Source organism: Corythoichthys intestinalis, chromosome 14, assembly GCF_030265065.1.
Source record: "Corythoichthys intestinalis isolate RoL2023-P3 chromosome 14, ASM3026506v1, whole genome shotgun sequence".
In the NCBI taxonomy this organism is placed as follows: Eukaryota; Metazoa; Chordata; class Actinopteri; order Syngnathiformes; family Syngnathidae; genus Corythoichthys; species Corythoichthys intestinalis.
This window is the reverse complement of record NC_080408.1, coordinates 31342487-31368289: the sequence shown is the minus strand read 5'-3', so window position 1 is coordinate 31368289 and position 25803 is coordinate 31342487. Positions and strand designations below refer to the sequence as shown.

The 25803-nt window shown below is 39.5% G+C and overlaps 1 protein-coding gene across 3 annotated transcripts in view; it reads left to right on the top strand.

The window, feature by feature from the left end:
* mpz (myelin protein zero) overlaps positions 1–22854 on the top strand; it is a 35727-nt gene extending 12873 nt beyond the window's left edge. Inside the window, exons 4-6 of one of the 3 annotated variants that reach the window (XM_057858319.1) lie at positions 3038–3167; positions 6891–6933; positions 19477–22854. In XM_057858319.1, the coding sequence (XP_057714302.1) occupies positions 3038–3167; positions 6891–6933; positions 19477–19488 (185 nt within the window). In that variant the 3' untranslated portion in view covers positions 19489–22854. Of the gene's footprint in view, positions 1–3037; positions 3168–6890; positions 6934–18672; positions 18884–18905 lie in introns of those variants that run through there. The other 2 variants (XM_057858317.1, XM_057858318.1) reach the window with 2 other exon arrangements.
* Positions 22855–25803: the final 2949 nt, after the last annotated feature.

The following is a 25803-nucleotide window of genomic DNA, read 5'->3' as shown; positions in this document are numbered from 1 at the left end:
GGAGATCTTATCGCTTGCTTTGGGTCTGACCTTCTTCTTCTCCTCTACAACTTTGGAGCGCTCTGCTCACTTGTTTTCAGCTTTTCGTTTTTTTCCTCGCTTTTGAGATCAGATTTGTTTAGTGACTTTTTAAGATCGTTAAAATTAATTACCATAATTAATTTCAATAGGCTGGCAACCAGTTCAAGGTGTACCCCGCTTCCTGCACATAGTTAGCGGAAAGCCCCTGCCGTGTGTCCCTTGTGAGGATACTCAGTACAGAAAATAAATGAATTATTTTCAGCACTTTAGTCACTTTTTTTTAACCACAGTACAAATCGCTTGTATTTTATCATCACTTTTTTCAGCACTGCATTGTTCAGTCCTGTTTAACACTTTATTTTTGCTGTTTTGCGTTTGCTCTCCGTCACCACACTTTTTTTGACTACCGTATTTTTCAGACTATAAGTCGCACCAGCCATAAAATGCCCAACGAAGAGGAAAAAACATATATACCGTATTGGCCCGAATATAAGACGGCCCTGATTATAATTATTATTATTATCTTTTTCAACACTCAAGTTTGAAAAAAGATTTTTTGAACACCAAATTCATTTTTATACAAAAAATAATTACAGTACATCTGAAACAAATGATTATAACAATATATTTGAGAGAAAAAGCATGTTATTTTGCCTATTTCAAATCTTAATATCTGAAAATTTAAATATACAAACTAAAGTGCAATCACATTCATAAATGAATGGGTTCTGGTGGTTGAAATGTAAATAAACTAATCTATTGTGATAAAACAACAAAATTGCAATAAGTGCATTAACCATCAAAGTAGGGTTGCCACCTTTCAGGAATAAGAAATATGGGACGCCCTCCTCGCGCTCAAAGCTGTACAGGCAGAGAAAAAAAGGGACATCCCCAAAACTCCTAAAATGCATAGAAATGTATCTATTCATTTATATCCCCATATTAGTTCAATATGGAACGCAGCATTTAATTCCCAATTTTGGATTGTTCCTTATTTTAAGGGACAGGTGGCAACCCTACATTAAAGTGAGGTCTAACTGTAACTGCAGTCTTGAAACAAATCTGAATAAGTAAAAACATTGCAATAAAATAATGCAAACTGGTTAAACTTGAGAGTAGCTGAGATCTGTCATGACAGAACATTACTCCTAAATTTCAGCATTCGCTTCTGTGATATCTGGCGCCATCTAGCATCGTGAATGAGTATAATGTCTAGACCCCGAATATAAGATGACTCCCACTTTTTCAATCTTATTTACATGCAAAAAAACAGTCTTATATTCGGGCCAATACGGTAAGTCGCACCGGAGTATAAGTCGCATTTTTGGGGGTGAGTTACTTGATAAAATCCGACTCATGGAACAGACCTGTCATCTTGAAAGACAATTTAAAATAAAAATACAAAAGAGAACAACATGCTGAATTAGTGTACAGTATGTTAAATTGTGCATTAACAACGAAATGCGAACGTGGCCGGTATGTTAACGTAACATAGCTATTAAGAGTTATTCAGATAACTATAGCATAAAGAACATGCTAACAAGTTTACCAAACCATCAGTGTCACTCCAAAACGGCAAAATAACATGTGAAATGATATAATAATGTGTTAACAATTTCACACATAAATCGCTCCAGAGTATAAGTTGCACCCCCAGCCAAACTATGAAAAAAAAACTGCGACTTATAGTCTGAAAAATACGGTACCTTTTTTACCGTCACTTTTTTAGTCTTACCTTTTACCCGTTACCTTTTAAGCTTGTCATCATGACATTTTTTCCCCACCCTATTCGTATAGTTGATTTTAGCATAATATACAAGGTAAAGCAATAGGATTTTCTTTTTGTCGCTTGTTTATACGCTCACTTAGTCTATATCAATGCTTGTTTTTTCCCCCCCAATAAAGAAATTTTTATTTATTTTTTTAATTTAGTCCAGTGGGACTTGTATTGCTACTTTTGAAAGGTCATTTTTTAATGGTCACCTCTGAAAGGTCACTTTTGTAGGGTTACATTTGAATAGCTACTTTTGTACTGTCACCTATCGGTCGTCACATTTGTACATTTATCTTTAAGTGGTCAATTTTGTAAGATCATTTAGTAACACTTTATAATAACTATCCGTTATCACTAAATAATAGATCATTAGTAAACTGTTACTGAATAATTTATTGTTGATTTGTTAAGTGTTTGTTAACAATTTATAATGATTATAATAAATATAATCTAGATATAGATATATAAATATAATAGACCCTTTAAATTAGTAATATACCATAAACAAGCTATTAGTAACTTACTTACTAATCATTTGATAGTTTATTTGTTATTGGGACGTAATTCTCATTTCTTAATTGTTAGTTAATGAGGAATAAGTGCTACTTTAGAATAACGTCCCAATAACATATATAAGCTTCGAACGAATACTTACTTAATAACTCACGCCTTGCAGATCAGTTGTTAATAGTTTGCTAACCATTTACTAAACTTTGAAGAACAGCAAATTGGTTGAACGTGATATTTAACATATCAAATTTTGTACTTCAACATTTTTCCACCCATAGTCCTTTCTTTGTGCTGTACTTTACCTAAGAAACACCACAGATGAGATGTTGAACACTTTGTTTAATGTATTTTAGAAACACACATACTGAGCCATCCCATGGCGGAACAACAAAATATAACAGTATCGTACAAACCCATGAGTTTGGGAAAGATTTGGTGCCAAACACAGGATACTGAATTTATGTGGGGCAATTAACATCCATACATCATAAGAAACTGTTAACAAACAGTTAACAAATCAACAATATATCATTTATTAACAGTTTAATAATGATGTATAAACTAGTTATGACGGATAGTTATGATAAAGTGTTACCGATCATTTTTTTTGTACGATTAATTTTGTACTCTAACGTTTGAAGGCCACTTTGGTGCTGCCTCTTTTTAGATTCACTTTATCTGCTTTCACTGTCTCAATGTCACTTTAGTAACTCCCACTGTCTTCCTCCTCAGTGCCCATCCAGGCGGGTGTGATCACGGGCTCGATTGTGGGCGCGGTGCTGGGCCTGCTGCTGCTCATCGTGGTCATCTACTACCTGATGCGCTTCCTGGTGGCGCGCCGCGTCTTCAGCCTCAGCGTCAGGTCAGTGAGCGGCCTCGCGCCGGCACCGCGGCTGCGTGGCCGCTTCGGCCTGTCGCTCCAGCCCGAACCCCTGCCGGGCACCGAAACCTGCGTGGCGAAGTAGCTGCCCGTAACCCAATAGTTCAGGACCAAAGTGTCTGATGGCCCAACTTTTTAGGATGTTTACCCTATAAGCCTTATTAATTTTAGTTGCCCTGGCATTATGTAAAAAAACCTGTTGGTTTTACTTTTATTTCTTTTTTTAAAGAATGTAAATAATTTTACTACAGTGATCCCTCGCTACTCCGCACACTCAGTCTATCACAGAGTTTTTTGTTTTTTTTTTCAATTTAAAAAAAAAAAAAAATGCAGTGTTTTATAGAGCTGTCCCGATCCGTAGTCTTTCACTCTCGCTCCTGCCGCTTTTCTTGGTCAGGCATTGCACTGGAGTTGCTTATTAAAGTTAACGATGATTGACAGACGTTAAGGTTTGATCTCGCCAGAGAGCCGAAACTTCAAAGTGCCGAATGCGTTAATCATTGTTTAAAGCGCGTACGACAGGAGAAGAAAAGTCTTAAATAGGATTATTATGTGAATTAGAATCATATTTTGAGACAAATCGACGATATACAACAATTTAGCACAGCGCAGATGACGAGAAATTAGTCTTTTAATCTGCTGGTTAGCCACGCCTACCATTATAGGGCTCTAGCGTCCCCAACAGGTGGATGATGTCAGTGGACTCATGATTCCGTCTGATTTAGTATGCAGCCCATTGAGGGAGAATTATTCACAACGAGGAAAACGCAGCGAAGCCAGCCACAAAATTTCATTGTTTCAGTTTCTCTACTCCAATATTTTCACAGGATATTCTTTTTATCCAAGTATTTTTCCCCAAAAGCTAAATAAATGGCTTGAGAAGGACCACTCAGCCCGTTGAGGGGGAATTATTCAGAACGAGGAATACGTGACGAAGAGAGCAGCAAAATGTCATTGTTTCAGTCTCTCTACTCCAATTTTTTTACGGGATATTATATCTATCCAAGTATTTTTGCCCAATAGCTAAATAAATGGCATGGTCATGACAAATAACAGTCTTGTGCTAAATGGAATATGAAATAATAAAAATGCATTTATTCAAGACGACATGGCAAAATTACTCCATAATGGTCAAAACTATCAACTTCACCTTTACTGTCGCACCTCCCGAACGATAATTTATGCCACCTAAATTGGGCTTATGTCATTTTCCTTCCCCGGCTTCGGGGAATGTAAAAAAACCAAGAGGCGTGACAGCTAGCCGACATGCTAACCCGAACCGAGTGATGTTTCAAAGCCTTCGAAGCAGAACATCACACATAACTAACCCGGATCATTTCACATGACGACTGGGTTGTCAACTGACTTCGCTGATCGGCAAACCGCCCGGCGGAGAGCAATTTACAGCTCGTTTCCCTGCTCCTACGGACAGCAGAGCTCGCCGGGGAAGCAGCTGGACAATGACCGCTGAACAAACCGGCCGAAGTCGGAGTAGCGTGTAGCTGCCAAATGGTCAACACGAATATGGCAAAATAATGCTTTACTACACGACGAAGTCGTAAACAGCCAGAGAGAGTCATAGGTGATCGGCTGCAGTTGTTGTGCAGCTAATGTGTTGGAGGAGAGCTTTTTACGTGCCCATCCATGACCAAACGTAAGTAGTCCTTTATTTAAAGAAAGTTTGTAGTGTTTAGTTTGTAATCGCTGTATTCACGGCTATTTTGACTAAAAGTTGCAATTTCTGATCGGTCGGAAAATTTGACAGAACACCGGGCACCTGAAGAGGGGAAAAAGCCGAGTATAGTGCTCTCCCGGCGGGGGGATGTGCGACAAGCCGCCGGTCGTCGGCCAAGGGGGCAAGGAGCATGTCAGCCACAAAACGCAAGCCACCTACATATTAGAATGATCCCAGTATTTGACATAATGCAAAACACGATGTTTACTTACTTCCTGGTAAGTCCAATGGTCCCACAGTAGTAGGGCTTGTTTTGGCCAATATCCACCAGTGAATGGGAACCTTTTGAAACCCCAAAAAGGCGCACACGCCTCTCCATCGTAAAGCAAGATTTTATCTGCAGCCGTTTGGCTGGCGTGATACGAAAAATAAACGTATTAATCTGCAAAATCAGCTGAATCCTTAGTCCTTCTCATACAACAGTACAACTGTATAGTGAAGAGGACTCCCTCCTCCGTACACGTCACAGCGCCCTCTTTCTCAACTCGAGACTGTTGCAGGAAGTCACTAATTTTCATGGCACTGGATTCAAAAAACTAATTAAATCTAGCGATCGCTTCCACAGACATCCAAGCGGTCCATTTCATACAGGAGCATAAAATACCGTGTGTATTATGAGATAAACATGCTTTTTCGTGTCACAGGCACTTTAACTTGTTAACCATTAAAGACCAGCAACATGAAGCAATTACCAAAGAATCCCAAAATTTGAAAAATAAGGTCCTTTTTTCAAATTTGTAAAAAAAAAAAAAAAAAAAAAAGTCAAATGAATATGTGTAATTAGCGCTATAATATCAATAACTCTTGCTAAGTCCTGTTTGTTTTTTCTCATGGAATCTGCAGATGCATATGTTGACTTGCATCCATAATTTTTTTTTTCAAAAAGAAATGTCAAAATTATGAATTACTCTCAAAATCATGAAATTTTAGTTGTATCAGAAGTGATACATTTGGCAATAAAGGGTCAAACAGTTGCTGTGGCAACTCATTGTGTGAAAGTGAGCAGCTCAATGAAGCATTTAATAAAGACAAGCATTTTTCTACTTGTTGTTTAAAAATAATTTGGTGGGACAGTGATATGTTTAAAACTTATCATAATTATGACATTTCAAGTGCTTATAAACCATTTATCAAAATATATACAGTATATACATGCAATTTTTTTGTAAATAGTACTTAATACTTAATAGGGGAAAAAAGTGAAAAAACATGTCTTATATGTATCTTTCCAATGCTAAGTCTGAATAAATTAATTGAACACACACACCTAAAAAAAAAAATAAATAAATTGGAGGTTTTGGGGTTATGGGTTGTACTTCGCGGTTTTTCACTCATCGCGGCAGGTTCGGGTACCCATTAATTGCGTAAAACGAGGGATCACTGTAATTATCTTTTTCTGGGTCTGTCATATCATCATACTTTAAAATAAATGCCTGTCATTTTTTACAAAATTTTCAAAATTGATTTTTTTTTTTGTTTCCCGAAAAATCTGGAATTTTTTTTTTTTTGACCATTCATTTCAGAAGCTGTTGATATTTGGGAACGTCATGATAAGAAACCCAATTTTTATGAAGAGAGAATCCATGTTTTTGATAACATTTGATTTTCAAATGATTATCTTTGTTGTGATTATTACTGACTGATGGTGACTGATTTAGATGAGAAGAACCCTATTAGGTTCGCTGAATCTACTAACCTGGTAAAATATGAAAGAACTAATTGTCATTTTTTTCTCCTGACGGTCCACTGATTAGTTTTCTATCAGTTCTCGGCCCCAAATTTAAAGCAATAAGCTTTTGAGTGTTGTGACAATATGAAAATTTGCCATGCGGCGAGAGATTTAGTCCGATCGTAATCTTGATCTCCGTGTAATCCGGCGGCTAATCCGGCACGACGTTTATCCCGGCAGTAGATTAGCGGCAGCGGCAAGACGTCCTGACTTCTATTTGTTTTGTTTTTTTGTCCTCCAGCAAACACGGCAAGAAAAAGAAGGAGGGATCACAGCAGAGACAGGCAAGTTAAACACTCGCTGCAGCTATCTGTTTTTGCTTACTCCTCCTCTTCCTCATCCAATCACACGACACCTTCACACAAATATAGCAAGACAGGAAAAAGTAAGCAGCACAAGTGATCTGGAGTCATTAATAACAAACAGATCAATGCATTATATTCCTCGATGGTCAGCTTTTGACAAGAGTCATGTCAGTAAACCATATAAGCTATGGATATTGATTATGCTGCTTTATTAAAAACAAACCCCATCGAGCTTGACATGAACAGACCCATAAATTTTGAGCAATATCTCACTGTTAACGGCACACATTTCTCATTACAAGAGCATTCACAGCCATTCTGCTCATAAAAAAAAAAGTAAATTTCAATTTTACTAATTTTGTTTTATTAAATATTTATTAATTTGGAATTATTTATTCATAGAAAATATTTTTTAAATAATTGAAAAAAAAATACAGTAAAATAAAAGAATGATTAATAATTAGAGTTGTCTGATAATGACTTTTTAACCGATATCCCGATATTGTCAAACTCCAAAAATTCAATACCGATATCAAACCGATACCGATATAGGTGGTCGTGGACTTACCATAATATGGCTAATTCTAATATTGTGATATATTACAGTGGTATGAAAAAGTATCTGAACCTTTTGGAATTTCTCACATTTCTGCATAAAATCCCCATCGAATGTGATCTGATCTTTGTCAAAATCACACAGATGAAAAAACAGTGTCTGGTTTAACTAAAATCACCCAAAATTTTATAGATTTTCATATTTTAATGAGGATAGTATGCAAACAATGACAGAAGAGGGAAAAATAAGTAAGTAAACCATCACATTTAAAATTTTGTGCCCCTGCTGAAGTTCAGTCAGATTCCTGGGATGACTGGCATGAATCGCTGTCTTTAGGTCATGCCACAGTATCTCAATGGGGTTCAGGTCCGACTTTGACTTGGCCACTCTAGAATGTGTTTTTTGTTCTTCTGAAACCATTCTGAAGTTGATTTACTTCTGTGTTTTGGATCATTGTCTAGTTGCAGCATCCATCCTCTTTTTAGCTTCAACTGTCTGACAGACGGCCTCAGGTTTTCCTGCAAAACATCCTGAAAAACTTTTTTATTCATTCTCCCATTAATGATTGAAAGTTGTCCAGGCTCTGGGGCAGCAAATACAGCCCCAAATCATGATGCTTCGCGGTGGAGATGAGGTATTAATGTTGGTAAGCTGTTCCATTTTTCCTCCACACATGACGTTGTGTGTTCATCCCAAACAATTGAACTTTGGTTTCATCAGTCCACAAAACATTTTGCCAAAACTTCTGTGGAGTGTCCAAGTGCCTTTTTGCAAACATTAAACGAGCAACAATGTTTTTTTTAACAGCAGTGGCTTCCTCCGTGGAGTCCTCCCATGAACACCATTCTTAGCCATAGTTTTACATATAGTTGATGTGTGAACAGAGATATTAGACTGTGCCAGTGATTTCTGTATGTCTTTAGCAGACACTCTAGGGTTCTTTTTTTATCTCTCTGAGTATTCCGCGCTGAACTCATGGCGTCATCTTTGGTGGACGGCCACTGCTTGGGAGAGAAACAACAGTGCCGAACTCTCTCCATTTGCAGACAACTTCTCTTATTGTCGATTGATGAACATCCACACTTTTAGCAGCTTTATACAAATCAACAATCCTTGATCGCAGGTCTTCAGACAGCTCTTTTGACCGAGCCATCAGACAATGCTTCTCATCAAGACATTTCTTACTAGGTGTGTGTTTTATAGTGAGTAGGGCAGCTTTAAATCACTCATCAGTGACTGGGCACACACCTGACTTAAAATGTTTGGTAAAAATTGGTTTCAATTGCGCTTTAAGTCTCCTTAGGCAGAGGGTTCACTTACTTATTTCCCCCCTTCTGTTACTGTTTGCATGCTATCCTCATTAAAATATGACAACCTATGTTTGGGTGGTTTTAGTTAAAGCAGACAGTTTTTTTTCATCTGTGTGATTTTGACAAAGATCCAATCACATTTGATGGTGATTTTATGCAGAAATGTGCGAAATTCCAAAAGGTTCAGATACTTTTTCATACCATTGTAATACATCACAATATTAGAATTAGCCGTATTATGTTGTTATCATTACGTACACAGTATATGTTCTCAATTGAGGTGTTATGCCAGAGCTGAACATGAATCCTCAAGGAGAAAAAAGCTCCATGTGTAGTGACGTCACACACCTGATGGGGGCGCCAAACTGCCTCTTTCGCTCGTTCTCGTCACTACACCACCCAGCCCCCTCTTTTCCTCTCTGGCCCCACTTTCACTGTCTTCCTTTTTTCTTCTTTTAACTGTTGGATGATTGTCAGGTTACTCTCCAGTGCCACAGGGTATGCGCGTGCATGAGTGTGTGTGCAGTGTATTGTGGTCGTTGCTTGGTTGCCATGACGACGCTGTCACACATGTCATCCAACCGTTTTTTTTGTTTTGTTTGGTTATTTATTCATATATGCCAGCATGCACACACACAGATCTCGCCCTGTGGCACTTGACATACGCGCACACACAGACACACCCCAACCCCATCACACGTGCACACACACCCCCAGTGGTTCGCACAACCACATACCCTTATTCTCACTCACACGCAACCAAATGTGCCTCTTCAAATTCTCACCTAAACAACACACATTCACACAGCTAACAAAGGTGCACAGACAGTGCATAAATATGCTGAATGTAACTGCACAGACATCCACATGCATGGATGAACGCAGTCTTTCGCAGGTGCACACATCAAGTTGTGGAATCGTGATTGCGAGCGCTCTGTATCGATTGGAACTTGTCTTCTTTTCCCTTCCTCCCCATGTCACCTTTGACCCCCCTACCCGCAGGCCTGGATGGGCATCTGCAAAGAGGCTGCCCCACCCCCCTTTTCTTCTTCAGGTCATGTGATACAACTGGACAGGAAATCACTAGCACTCACTCTTCATCTTCTCCCTCCTCCCCGAGGCTTTACTCCCCCCTCTGTTTTAGCCTCCAGGGGCAGAAGGTCTGGACCACCGTAGTTCCGGATGCTGCCGCATCCTCTTTTTCTTCTTCCTCCCACTGATGATCAGAGTCCAATTAGAGGCATTCGGCATGGGGTTGATTAGAGACCACCAGCGTGCTCATCAAGCGGATGCTTTTGTGTTTTAAATTCGCTCGTCGCCAGCAGTCGATGCTTTTATAGTGCTCATACTGAGCAGGATGACTCGGTGAAGGCGGCCGTCACGCGCGCTTCTTTCACTTTTATGCAGTATAATTTGTTTGATTATGTATAATTCCATAGACAGGTAGACAAACTGGGAGTACACCATATGTCAGGCAGCAACACGCAAGCAAGCAATACGAAACACATTACCAAGTCGACAAAAAGTTATATATTTTGGGACTTTGTAGAAAAAAATGTTAAGCAGGTTAATGTAATAAAACTAATAATAATTGAAAATATTAATAATTGAAAAAACACTGTATAAAAATGACAAGAAAAAGCTGTATTTGATCAATGGAAAAAGAATTAAGTATAATATCATAGACTTCACCATCAGTTGACGAGACAGCTCCCACAAACATTGCGCCACGCCTTCCTGTTGGGGGCCGACCCAGGCAGAGCGTTTGGCTTTCACTTTGATTAACTCAAACACACGCTGAGTTCTAACATCGGATTTAGATGGAAAAAGGACAAATGTTTTGCTGCATACAAGCAGGCGACACGACGAAAGTTTTAGTGCATACCACCAGGCAGGAGTGTCTCGAGTGATTTTGTCGAGGATTCAAGGTAATTATTATATAAATAAGCTCCATGCATGCACTTTGAAACGTGAAAAAAATGTATGGAAAAAAATTAGCGTAACTTCAGCTTAAAATATTTACGAAGAATTAATGATAAGTGCCTGCTTTTTTTTTTTGCTTTTAACCAAGAATCTAGACTGTTCATATCTATAGATATTCCCGGATGTAGGCATTTACAGTGGGGTAAATAAATATTTAGTCAACCACCAATTGTGCAAGTTCTCCTACTTGAAAAGATTAGAGAGGCCTGTAATTGTCAACATGGGTAAACCTCAACCATGAGAGACAGAATGTGGAAAAAAACCCAGAAAATCACATTGTTTGATTTTTAAAGAATTTATTTCCAAATTAGAGTGGAAAATAAGTATTTGGTCACCTACAAACAAGCAAGATTTCTGGCTGTCAAAGAGGTCTAACTTCTTCTAACATGGTCTAACGAGGCTCCACTCGTTACCTGTATTAATGGCACCTGTTTTAACTCATTATTGGTATAAAAGACACCTGTCCATAACCTCAGTCAGTCACACTCGAAACTCCATTATGGCCAAGACCAAAGAGCTGTCGAAGGACACAAAAGACAAAATTGTGGACCTGGGAAGACTGAATCTGCAATAGGTAAAACGCTTGGTGTAAAGTTTCCAGAAAACACAGAATGGGATGGTAAAATTCCTGTGCGGGCACATGCAAAAGACTTCTCGATGAATGTTGGTATTAAAGATAGGGGAATTAATTTGTGGGTACGCATCCTCAGTAGTGTTCCACTGGGTCATGGGGTGTTTCGGCCTTTGACACTATACACCCTCCCCAGAAAGAAAGAAAGAAATCAACTGTGGGAGCAATTATTAGAAAATGGAAGACATACATAACAAGACCACTGATAATCTCCCTCGATCTGGGGCTCCATGCAAGATCTCACCGCGTGGTGTCAAAATGATAACAAGAACGGTGAGCAAAAATCCCAGAACCACACGGGGGGACCTAGTGAATGACCTACAGAGAGCTGGGACCACAGTAACAAAGGCTGCTATCAGTAACACAATGCACTGCCAGGGACTCAAATCCTGCATGGCCAGACGTGTCCCCCTGCTGAAGAAAGTACACGTCCAGACCCGTCTGCGGTTCGCTAGAGAGCATTTCGATGATCCAGAAGAGGATTGAGAGAATGTGTTATGGTCAGATGAAACCAAAATAGAACTTTTTGGGAGAAACACAGGTTCTCTTGTTTGGAGGAAAAAGAATACTGAATTGCACCATACCCACTGTCAAGCATGGGGGTGGAAACATCATGCTTTGGGGCTGTATTTCTGCAAAGGGACCAGGACGACTGATCTGTGTCACGGAAAGAATGAATGGGGCCATGTGTCGAGAGATTTTGAGTGAAAATCTCCTTCCATCGGCAAGGGCATTGAAGATGAGACGTGGCTGGGTCTTTTAGCATGACGATGTTCCCAAACACACAGCCAGGGCAACAAAGGATTATCACTGCTCTAGAGGTGGTCTGCATGGAGGAATGGACCAAAATACCAGCAACAGTGTGTGAAAAGCTTGTGAAGAGTTACAGAAAACGTTTGGCCTCCATTATTGCCAACAAAGGGTACATAACAAAGTATTGAGATGAACTTTTAGTATTGACCAAATACTTATTTTCCAACATGATTTGCAAATAAATTCTTTAAAAATCAATCAATGTGATTTTCAGTTTTTTTCTTCACATTCTGTCTCTCATGGTTGAGGTTTACCCATGTTGACAATCACAGGCCTCTCTAATATTTTCAAGTGGGAGAACTTGCACAATTAGTGGTTGACTAAATACTTATTTGCCGCACTGTATTTATAAGAATTTTAAACTTCAAAAGCTCTTTGTTTTGTGATGGCCGCCACGTTGGATTTACACAATAGCGTAATGTTAGCACGAAAAATTCACTTAAAATGAATGATAACTGCCCGTTTTTTTTTTTTTTTTTTTTTTGCAAAAAAGTAGTAATTTAGAAATCTCTGCGTCCATACAAAAAAATGTGCCTTTTACGTGTTTTATTTTATGTAACATTTCAATCTAAAAATGACGAGGGCCAGATAGCCGGCAAGACGTTCCACCGTGCCTAGGCAAAAGTATCATCTGAAATCAACCTAAATAAGTTGTGATTGTATAGAGAAAAATCTTGCTTTTGTTGAGTAAAATCAAGATGATGATGCATGCTTTCCTCAAGTATATAAGTTTCTGATTCTGAAAATTGAGTGATTTATTATCTGTCGGAAACCTGTACTAAATAAAAGTTTAAGTTGATATTTTGGGCAAAAACTTATATGATATGTTAAATGTTGCGATTGATCCTGAAAACAGAGGTGATTATCTCTGCATTTGGTGATTTTTGTGCATCTAGTGTAAAATTTGAGAAATTTATAGCCATTTTAGGTTTAATTATACTTGCATTAAAAAATAATCGGGATTTTATTAGGGAATGACTTTGGATTTTTTTGTGTCGCTGCTCATGCAGACTTATATATGCCTAAGGGAGGTGCCTGTTTTAGTTTTAGGTCGCTAGTGGCTTTGGTTTTGAAAATATTGAATTTTAAGTTTTTGAAAATAGGCCCCCTATGGATCGGCCCCGAGCCCCGTGTCCCCTCAACTGATAGTGAAGTCTATGATAATGTTTTTGTCAGTTTAGGAACCTTTTTGACAGAGAGCCAAAACATTTGACACGTAATGGGATTGAATGAGACACATTAATCCTATTATATAAATAATTAAAAACTCAGTTTTGATTTGGTTGGTCGCAGTACCTAAGCAAAGATCATTAGATGACGATGTATCTTTGGGCTGTGGTCACTGAAGGGGAACACATTGCGCACATGTTAGGTAAACACGTGTTAGCTAAACTTTTTTTTTTAGAACATACTGGACTGTCTCAGAAAATTAGAATACACAATATTCTAATTTTTTGAGACAGTCCTGTGTATATATACAGGACTGTCTCAGGAAATTAGAATACACAATATTCTAATTTCCTGAGACAGTCAGGAAATTAGAATATTGTGTATTCTAATTGAGACAGTCAGGAAATTAGAATATTGTGTATTCTAATTTCCTGAGACAGTCCTGTATATATACACAGGACTGTCTCAAAAAATTAGAATATTGTGTATTCTAATTTTCTGAGACAGTCCAGTATATCGCCGTTATTTAGCGTTACATATTCAATTTGCTGACGAAAAGCCCTGCTGTTTTCTTCCTGAAATTGTACAGTGTCCGCACTTCAATAATTGGTCAGCAAGCGGGATGCTGGTGTCTATGCTTGTTGCCACCTGACCCTTTCATACTAAGCTGTTGCTAGTTTGAAAAGGCCTTTAATATGTCAGGTGCAGAGCCAAATGCAGTCATTAAAGAGCTACATTACATTCGGCTCGCAAGACAGGTTCAAGACCCTTGTTCTAAAAGGAAAGGTCACAATCCTAGGAAACTAAAGTCATAAAGGAGAAGTCTGAGACAGCGGCCTTCTACCTAAGCAGTCAAATTCAAAGCAAGACCACCTCTGTGACTTTTGACCTTACTAGGCAAGGCAAATTTATTTGTATAGCACAATTCAACACGAGGCAATTCAAAGTGCTTTACATCACATGAAGATCCACGAGTAGAGATAAAATGATCCATGAAAATCACATTAAATCAAAAGAAAGTTTCAATTCAAACAGGAAATAAAATTATACATAAAATGGATAAAAAGCAAATAGCAAAAAATTTGAAATACATAGACATCAGGTATGGATATGCTGTGATAAACAAAAGCGTTTTTAGCCCTGATTTAAAGGCGCTAACAGTTTTAACATACTTCAGACCTTCAGGTCACTTGAAGAGAGGTGAGGAGCATTATACCTAAATGCTGCCTCAACCTGGTTGGATCTTGTTCTTGGAACATACAGGAGACCGGTTCCAGACGACCTTAGCGGTCTAAATGCTTCATAGGGCTCCAAAAAATCAAGCATACATTTTGGTCCAAGGCCATTAAGTATTTTGTAGATGAGCAAGAGTATTTGACTGGAAGCCAGTGTAACGATTTCAAAACCGGTGTAATGTGGTCCAGTTTCCTTGTATTTGTAAGGACTCTGGCAGCAGCATTCTGTACTAGCTGCAGCTTCCTGACTGATTTTTTTATTAAGACCTGGAAATATACCATAGCAATAGTCCAATTTACTGAAAATGAGTTTACTGAAAAGTTTTTCAATGTCTTATTTAGTCAGAAGCCCCTTAATTCTGGCTATATTTTAGGTGGTAATAAGCAGATTTTGTGACGGACTTTAGATGGCTATCAAATTTTAGTTCTGAGTCAATACTTATGCCAGAATTTCTGACTTGATTGGTAGTTGTAAGTGACATTGTGCCAAGGTGCGTGCTTATCTTTGACCTTTCCTTTTTTGGCCCAAAAATGATCACTTCTGTCTTCTCCACATTTAGCTGGAGAAAAATGGCACATCCATTTATTGATTTGATAAATGCATTTACTCAGGGAGACTAAGGGACTATAATCATGCAGGGATACAGAAATGTAGAACTGTATGTCATCTGCATAGGTTTGATGGGAGATGTCGTATTGTTCCACGATCTGAGCTTGGGGAAGCATATACTGTAGATGTTAAATTAAAAAGTGGTCCAAGAATGGACCCTTGAGGGACCCCACACATGAATTTGGTTCGTTCCCGACTGACACAAAGAAATCCTTATCATGTAAATAAGATGTAAACCACTGAAGAACAATGTCAGTGAGCCCTACCCACTGTTCCAATCTGCTGATTAGTAAGTTGTGATAAGTCGGGATGGGAATTGATAAGATTTTTAGGATTCAGATTCCATTATCGATATTGCTTAACGATTCGATTCTTTCTCGATTCTCTTATCGATTCTAATTTGGACTAATGGGCTGTATAAGGTTCTGGGTTCAATATGTTTTATGGTTCATTCGCCTCGGGGTGTCGGTTAGAACACAAGGAGCGGAGAGTGGAGTTGGTCTTTGGCACTTTTAATCCAACTTGGCAACAGGCACAACTATATACAGGCAATGGCACTTGATATGAGAATCACTCAATGAGCAGATGAGCGCATGCGTGGAAAGATGTTGATGTATTTGTATGTGTGTGGAAGAAGACTGGAATGTGTGGGTATGTGTGTGTTATTGACTGTAAAGCAGTCAAGAACACACATACATGACTCGCGCAATGTGATGAACACAAAGTTGGGGGGGCACGAGTGTGCGCGCACAACCCGGAAGCACGCTGCGTGCACGTGCAGTCATCTTGGCCATAAAAGTGGCGAAAACTAAGCACTTTACACTCATATGGATGTACAACATCATCTTAAGATGCTTAACTAACACATTCCCTCTTAACGCAAATGTGCATCGCGAATATAATGTAAACAACGCTCTCCTCCACGCAGTGAGGCTGAGCGGAAGCAACCAGCCGACGTAACAGTAAAAACAAAAAAGGGTCACGCTGATAACTGCTCTAACTTATCATAAGAACTTTATGGAATGAAGAGGAAATACTTACATTCGTTCATGGACGCACACAGGTGGCCATACTCTGCTCGAAATGCGACCCTTACGCCTATTCTCAGTCCCAGAATGCGGAGCGCTTGTGACGTAGCACAATAACAGGAAGTAATTGACTGGTTGTTATGGGAATGAACGCATCCCCAAGGAACTTTTCTAACAGGAATATTAAAATTGCTAATAAAATCATTTAAGATTATTTTAGATGCATATATGTTACATTTTTCTTATAGAGTATTTGATGAGGAATACGATAGACCCATTAATAGACTTTTGGGGGGGAAAAAAATCACCATTTCTTTAAGTAAGCTCATGAATAATGATTTGGCCTATGAAAATAAATGCGAAAATACTTGGCTACGACTCCTCAGATTATACTTGGTGAATTGTCCCTATTTGAGTAACCATGTTGTGTCACTTGCTGAATTGAATGTGTATCACATGCGTAAGTTACGTGACATAAATTGTACTGTTTGAAATCGATAAGAGAATCGTTAAATGAACTACCAAACGATTCCACGGAATTGAAACACACGGAACCAGTTCTCTATAGGAACCGGCTCTCGATTCCCATCCCTAGTGGTCAACCGTGTCGAATGCAGCACTGAGATCCAGCAGTAGCAGAACAGATGATTTGCCTGCATCAGTATTCCGACAAATATCATTTAGGACTTTGATAAGCATGGTCTTGGTGTTGTGTTGTGCCCGAAATCCAGACTGAAATGAGTTGAAAAGATTGTTTAGCATCAAAAAAACCTGGATCCGTTCAAAAACAACCCTCTCGATAATTTTCCCCAGGAATGTCAGATTTGATATTGGCCTATAATTACTAATGGTTGAGGCATCCAGATTAGGTGTTTTTTTTTTTTTTATTGTTTTTTTTTAAAGAAGTTTTAATACTACAGTTTTTAAAGTGTGTGGGAACTTTCCTGTTTGGAGAGAAGTATTTATAATCTGAAATATGTCTGGGGCTATGCAATGAAAAACAGTTTTGAAAAAGTTTGAGGGAAGGATGTCGAGGCAGCAAGTTGTGGGCTTTAGTTTGACACAATTTCTGTTATAGTGGCATAGTCCAAGAGGCTAAACTGTCTAAGATTGACATGGGGGACTGTTTGGGAAGCATTTAGTGCAGCAGTTGTTAATCTGGAGTTGCACACAGTCTGTCTAATCTGTAACACTTTGTAAAAAAAAGCTGCGAAATCATTACAGGTGCTCAGATGCCAATTCCTGAGGTACTGATTCTTACTACATATTACCTCAAAACTGAATCAGCTCCTCTGCTTTATATTTCAAACATATCCTACAAGTTTGACAATGATGCCTTAATTCATTTTTTAGTTACCTTCAACACAATGATACAGACAGACATAGGAAATTGAGTTTCATAATACCCACTTTCCAAGTCTTAATCCTATAGCACAAAATCTGCCTTGCTGGAGTATAACAATGCTAAAATGGTAGCTATTTTTTGTTTTTTTTGAAATACAAGTCATTATGTACACATGTACAAATCACAACCCTGCTGTGAAAATTCAAGACAATCATCACAATCTTCAATCTAAAGAGTTGTTGGTTGTAATTTTACAAAAATGATATTTGCATCAAAGGAAAATTTGATACTTTTCATATAAAATATGAAATAAAAATCTTTTGGCAGGAAAAAAAAAAGCAAAATATTGCAAAAATAGAAGGAAAGAATTTAAAAAAGAATTTTTGGTAACACTTTGTAATAACTATCTGTTTTACTAGTTAATAGATCATTAGTAAACTGTTGAGAAATGATTTATTCTTGATTTGTGAAGTATTTGTTAACAGTTTGTTAAGCATTTACAGGGTGTTCTTAACCTAAAACACAGTTTGTGTAGAAACGTTTCAAGTTTTTGTGTGTAACGTTTGGCATTTCTATCTTTTCAGGTTAAGAAATGCCGTTCACTTCTAAAGAAAAGGCATTTTGATAAGGCATTTTGCAGGCAGCGCTCATGTTGCACATTTATAAAAATCTGCCATAAAAGTAACAAATATTTGTACTTTTCTTTGTATATTTAACCAATAAAACTTATGACCTTCAACATAAAGTGTATATAGTTTTATTAAGATCCATCAACTAGCATGGGCATTTAGAATGGGGTCAACCATATTGGAACACCCTGTAGATGCTTAACAAACTGTTAACAAATACTTCACAAATCAACAGTAAATCATTTATCAACAGTTTACTAATGATCTATTAACTAGTAAAACGGATAGTTATTATAAAGTGTTACCGAATTTTTTTTTTTTTTGACTGAACTGTGTGATGAGTTCCACCTGTCAATGCATCCCATCCTAATGCATGGTTACCTCTTTTGTCCCTCTGCCACTCTCCAGCTCTGGACACCTCCTCCTCTCACTCTTTCTCCCCGCCCTTAAAAGGAAGCCCCTCCCTTTTTCTCACCTCTTTGGTCTATTCAACTTTTAAAAATGTTATTTCTCTCCCCTTTACAACAGCGCCACCTGCTTTAAAACCGTCCCCGCCGTCCCCCCCCAGCACTCCTTTCCTCCTCAAGTGACTCTCCACCCCTGTTCTTCCCCCAACCCCCTCTCTCCCTGCTCCCCCACAGGGCCCCGTGCCGCCGGCCGACACCGCCAAGCCAAAGGCCTCGGAGAAGAAGAAGCCGGAATCCCGCAAGGAACGCAAATAGGATACGGGGCCGGGCCGGGGCACGCTCCTCGGGCGACTGCTCTGGCCCTGGTGGGATGGGCGGACCGGTGAAAGGGAGGGGGTGTCAGCAGTCGAGGAGGCCGCCGGCCGGGTGCTTATGACCATCGAGCTGGAGCTGACGCGTAAGAATGGCCAGGAGGGCTTGGTCGGCGGCCACCCCGAAGTGCCCGGCCTCCTTTCTCGTCTTGCCCGGCGACTGGCCCTCAAATAAGTGGACTGGCCCTTGCGAAGGGTGCGGGAGGGGGGGTGCCACCTATAACAAATGAGCGCAATGGTATCTACAGAGCTGAGATTTATAGTTCCTGTGTCGCCGTTATCTTGTTTTGATGACACTGATGCCACCTTGCTTGTGCCCCCACTCCACATGGGCGTCGCCCTGCTTCCTGCACCCAGTGCAACTGTTTCAAAATTCTCTTCTAACCACTGTCTTCTCTCTCTTTCCCCCACCCTTCTTCTTCTTCTTTTCTTAGATAAAGGTCTGACTCCTCAGTGACGCCTCCGCCTTTCTACTCTGCCTGACGCGTCCCCCTTTCCCAACCTTCTCCTTTCCACTCTGCCGTCATTACTCGCCATTATCTCTCCTCCTTTAGGGCAGGCTAGAGGAAGAATAGACACTCCCCACTCGCCCAATTCCCGCTCTGTCAGTGGTAGCGTCAAATAATTTCTTTGCAGGAGTCCCTTTATGCACTCACCGGGCCACGCGTAAAAAAAGTGTTTAAGGTCTAACGACGCTCATAACCGGCGCCGCGGGAACCTGCCGGACACCCTTTGGGCCGCCTGGCGTCTCCTCAATCTTCTTCCCTTTATGACTCAATCTGGCCGAGAGCATGTGACGAGGACCCGGATAGACCACAGGGCAGCATGAGATAGCTAGAGAGAAAAAAGATTTGGTATACTCTTTAAAATAAAATCGTCACAATAATGAGATTTAATTTTGGAAAAGTCAGAAAGCTGTGAGTATAAGGAAAGACATTCAATTAGTCAAGAAAAATGTAATATGGTGGAACATGAGTGAGATTATAGACTGAAAACTATCAGAAATTTGTGAAAACAATTCCCGCTGAAAAAAAAATTGCATGGGTAAAATTGGAACAAGACCAATGTTTTTTGCAAAAACAGTAATCATTTCATAAGAACAAAATTGTATACTTGCCATAATTTTAGTCTGTTTTTTTGTGGCTAAAAACTAGATTAAGATTTTATTTTCTGTGGCGAAAAAAAATCCCTTCTGTGTCATATATTTTCCAGAAAATTTGATACCTTTAAGCCAAAATATTATGAAAGTCAATAAAACAACAAAAAAACATGAAGCCATAATTTTCCAGACAATATACGGTATTACAGCAGCATTAATTTAACCCCAAAATCTTTTTTAAAAAATGATGTTTTTGTGAAAAAGTCATATCAATTTTAGCCAAGCTAAAAGTTCAAATTTTGGAAGGTAAATTCTTGATGAGTTGCTAAAAATTAAAATTCTTAAGAAATTCTTAGGAAAAATGTAGTCACACTATTTGACTCAATATGGCTTTCCCTCAATGAAATTGTAAGAGCCATTTTTGTCAATTTTAGTGTTGTCTCGTCTCGGCTGCAGACGGCCTTACGCAGATCCTTCCGGCCCCTGCCAGATATTAATGCCGTCTATTTCTGTCCGCCTTTACAGTAACAGCTGCAAATTTCTTAGAGGTATCGGTGTTATCGTGGCAGGTCTGATTTATTGTCCGCTTTTTCGCCCGGTGTGCTGGCCACCGTCGAGCAAAGAATGAAGTAGGACGGGAGCCGCTTCAGATGGCAGCGCCTTCCCTTTTACCCCCAAACATCTCACCACCGTCCGTCATGTCCTCGTCACGTTTTTTTTTTTTCTCTCCGCCGCACAAAATAGGATGATCCGCTCAGCTCGTTAAGCCTCTCCCTTATCGGACTCACGGTTCCGTCCTCCCTTTGCCTCGACTCGCTCATCCTTCAAATGACCCGACCCTCCTTTCACTCTCTCGGCGAGCTTTGCCATTTCGCTCTCCTTCCTCTCACTGTCCTGTCTTTTGTTCAAAGCTTCCAACCCTGACTGGCTTCTGCGCGTAAAGCCACATTTCCACCAAAAGGTCAAGTTCAGTTCAGCTCACCTTTGGAAGGGCAACTCTGAACCGACTCGTGCTTTTTGCGCAGTGACAAATTATAGTAGTTGTAAGTGTAAAGTTTGTTAATTGACAGTCATCAAGCTTTAAAAACCGCCATCGACGATGATAGATTTTCCAACCCATTTGAATTAAGTGATGATGCAATGAAAGCCAGTGAGATAAATGAAAACTACGACATTAGTTTCATGTCAGAATTAAGGGGCAGTTTACATGGCGACTCTGCGACACGAAGACGCAATGACTGTTTTGCGGAGTTGCCTCGCGTGCATATAAAGTCGGCGAAGACGAAAGGGGAAGACGAAAAATTCTGAATCCTGCCTCCCAAGTGGAAGAATTCCATTGCGGGGGATTGAGGGCGGCTATCTCCGCATACATATCAAAGGCTCCCGCGGCGCGACACCGCGCCGATAACGTCAGCACTCGTACACGTCACATTGGACGTGCGCAGCAGCGCTACTAAACATTAAAAACAGCAAATAAATGGCGGAATGTCGGCTTTAATTTACTGTTTTAATAATATTTTTCAATGAAATATGTTGAATGTTTTCATTTTTGTGCCTTTTTCAACAAAAGAAAAATGCCTTCGCTTCGAGTGGGCGGGCATATTTTATTCCGAGCCGAGGAACTTTGGTCGGGTCAAAGTGCATCATTAGGTGTCGCCTTGTAAATCTGCACTGCCCCCTTGGGCCTGGCATGATTACTACATCGTTTTCATGCGGAATTGCAACATTGTTCGAGTGGAGACAGGCCCATACAAATGCAAACATGAAATTTTTCGTCTTCTCGGAGAGTCACCATGTAAACGGCCCCTAAGTCTGTCATTTTTTATTCACCGGATCAGTCAAGCTGACAAGTTAAACCAACTTGATTGGATGCCTTCTTAACTGTCACGTTCCCCAGGAAGAATTCCACCTAAAATATATCACAACAGCCATGCTTGCTGCACTGATTCCTCTGCCTCTAGGGGGCAGAGTATTCTCTTGCCCCCTGCATGCACAGAAGGGAGAGTCGACAGAAAACCCCTACGACTGAAAACCTTAATTGCCAATACATGACAAGGATGCGCATGTTCTTTTAAGTTTTCTCACTTTGTTAGGCCAAATTCATATGAGACGGAGTGCGTATCTGCATCACCTAGCAACCAACTTGATCGGAGGATTTTAGACTTTTCAAGTTGTTGCGAGGCAAAATCTAGTAAGACCAAAAAAACTATACGGGGGAATTCTTTGTCGAATGGACTCAAACGTATTTGTGTTGCGAACAGTTATTTTTTAAAAGACGAGTTGGAACGAGCGACGCTACTTGGTGGAAATGTGTTTCACAGTGTATGTTATGCTAAGCAAAGTTGCAGAGATTTTTTGGATATGTACAAGGTTTTGCGATGCTTCGTTCTTGGTTGTGTGATGGTCTTCTAAGGTGCACCAATAAAGCAAACTAAGGGCCAAACGACAGCTCGGCAGACGTCGAGTTTGGAAACGGCCGAGACTTGAATGTTCCTTTTAAAAATTCCTATTTGGAATGTTCCTGCTTGTACTATTAATAATTTTAGGAGTGATGTAACATTCCCTCATTTGAATTGACTGTAGCTTTTTCTTTTTTTTTTCTTCTTTTTTTTCTTTTTGTTGTTATTTTTACATTTATTTAATGTAACGCTTGTCATGCTAATTGAATATGTAATATGTTGGCGAAAGTACATGAATAAAACATTTAAGCCCACTGTGTTTGTCTGTATAATCATGCTGACAAAGTGAGACTGGAATTTCAGATATTAAAGCAACACTAGGTATCTTTTCAACCTTTATAAAACATTTTCACAACATTTGTGATAATATGTCGACTGACAACTAGACTGATACCTCTTTTATATCTTGAGGGGGTCTGTATGGCTTTCACAGGCACTGATTAACTTTGAGGAGGGTGGCAGGAACCCTGCCACACACACAACAAAAACTATAAATATGCTGACTACTCTACTGCAAGACAAAAGTGGATGCAAACACTTTTGCGCAAATGCTGGCAAGATAGCAGAGCAACAAAAGAGACAAAAATTTTTGGCTGAGGAGGAAAAAAAGAGGCTACCAGGATATACAGAATAAATATTGGCCCGAATTTCACTCGCTGGCAGGACTGCTCCCCTACTCCCAACCGAACTCGTCAGAGCTGACGCGTTCAGGTAGGGTGGGGGGTTTAGCCACACGGTTGCTAACTGTCATATGCTAATGTTTAGCTACAACTGGATTCATTACCTTCATTAACTACACATCCTGCTTACACAATTAAATCATTAATTTCTGTGTTGTGCTTTAAATTGAGAAAATCCTCCAGTAAAGCTTTTGAAAACCGTTCATAAGAAAAAAAATGTTTCAGTGAGGCATTTCATTTGTAAAATACATGTTACAATCTTTGTCATTGGGATTGCTTTTCTCTTTAGCACAGGACTTCTTTTTTCTTCTTTCTTTCAGGAAGAAAGCTGACCGATACGCGGGGTCTGAGAGGCAAATTGTTGTTGGATTATCTTTAAATACCCGCTACTTTTTGAGCAGAATTCTAGCTTTGTATAGACCCTACTCACCAACGTCACAGAATGACGTGTCGCTGTATCCAGCCGCCATATTGTCCGTCTCTGTTTAGCCCTATTCTCAATGGTTTCAATTAGTCGTTCAGTTTATAGAGCAATTCATGGAAGCCCCGGTGCTTTCAGACGCTGTAAACTCATTGGATGCGTTGCATAAAAGGTGTTATGTGGAAAAGCTGCAGTCTATCCATTCGCCAGATCCGTATTCATTGCCTAAATCGATATTTTTCGACCCGCTGTCTTCGCCCTCTCTGCCTGACATCTGCTACCCTGATATCTACAACTATCTTGTCCTCACAAAATCAGCCTATTCTCACGAAAGTTTTAAAAACTTTAAGAGCAGCACTCTAAGCAACATTACCCTGTGTGATTTCTAAAATGGCGACAATCAATTAAAAAAAAAGTTGACTGCGATGGCCGACGCTTCAAGGATAGGTGGATATTGGACTATTTCTTCAATAAAACACGCACCAACTGTGTCTGCCTCATTTGCAAAGAAACAGTCGCTGTTTTCAAAGAGTTCGATGTGACGCAATATTACTAAACAAGACACGCTGACATGTACGACAACATTACAGGGAAGATACGCAGCAAGAAATTATAGATACTTGAAGCTAGGTTTTTTTTTTTTCACAGCAGAAGTATTTCGCAAGAGTCCGTGTGTCGAAAGAGAAAGCCACAAAGACGAGACTGTTAAAATTATGAATTAAAAAAAATAAAGCAAATGTGACACACAGAAGGGCTTGCTAAAATTTGTTTAAATATATTGTTCTATGTAAATCAGCCAAGGTAGCCCCCCGCATTTTTACCACACCAAATCTGGCCCACTTTGCAAAAGGTTCTGACACACCTGTTTAACTGATGATCCGTAGACGAGCCCAGCTTCTTTCAATTGGTACCAGCTAAATATTATTCAAAATGTAATGATGTTGGAAGAAATAAGCATCTTGAATTTGAAACTGTATGTTGTCGGCGATTAGCCTCGCAATGATCTTAATTGTGGTTGTCAGCCCAAAACCCTCTAAATATATATTAAATGCATCTTACCAGATATAAAATGACTACTACATAATCCGTGGTAATAGTTTGGAGCCCAGTTTTCTCGTCGAATTGCAGCAGTCCATCTCGCTCTCCTCTCCGGGTCTCTCGGAATACGGTAGAACTTCAAGTCTCTCTGTCTATCTTCTCTGTTATTGCAACCAACCGCCACACACGCCTTCACAATTTTGATTATTAATGTTAACGAGCAGAAAAACACGCCATAATAGGAGGAATTTACGTAGTGGTAATGCGTCAAAATGACGAGTAGACGGACAATATGGCGCGGAGGCGTCATGTGAGTACGGTCTATAGGCTAATGTTCCTATTGTTGAAAGCACAAAAGTGTGTAATAAACAACTAGCACATTTAATATTTTGCATTTTCTTTTTTTACTGTACCGAAAAAGAACCGAACCGTGACCTCAAAACCGAGGTACGTACCAAACCGAGATTTTTGTGTACCTTTACACCCCTACTTATTACTATTCGTCCTTCACATACCCGCTGGAAACAGAAATGTTGTTTAATCCACCTGCAGGCGACCGGGAGATTGTTCGTTGATGATTTTACAACACTGTTTGGGTGTGTCTTCCTTAAGGCAAAACACTCCCGCTTTTGTCCACCGGCGTCGCTAAAATGGACCAAAACTGTTAAGTTACAAAGTGTTGCTTTACAGTTTTTATCAATTGCTTTTGTACGTTTCTCAGATCAGAATTGAAATTATCAAAACAGTTTGTGGATTTCTCAAATCACATCGCACAAGTAGCAAAACAACATGGATTACCTGCAAAAGCCAGTTTTTGGTGCAAAATTCTTAGTCTTTCGCTCAAAATTAAATTTCTGTGTTAATGAACATGTCTGCATGACAAGTTCTTGTTTCATTGTGTGCAGACAAGGCGGTGAAATTGCTCTGTCATGCTTTCAATATAGCTTACTCTGGTGGAAGGCTCTGATGCCGAAGATTTTTTACGTACGTTTTGATGAAAATTGCAAGTTACAACTTTGTGTGTGGGAGACGGATTGCAAGGGACTGGATGAGATTCAGTTTAC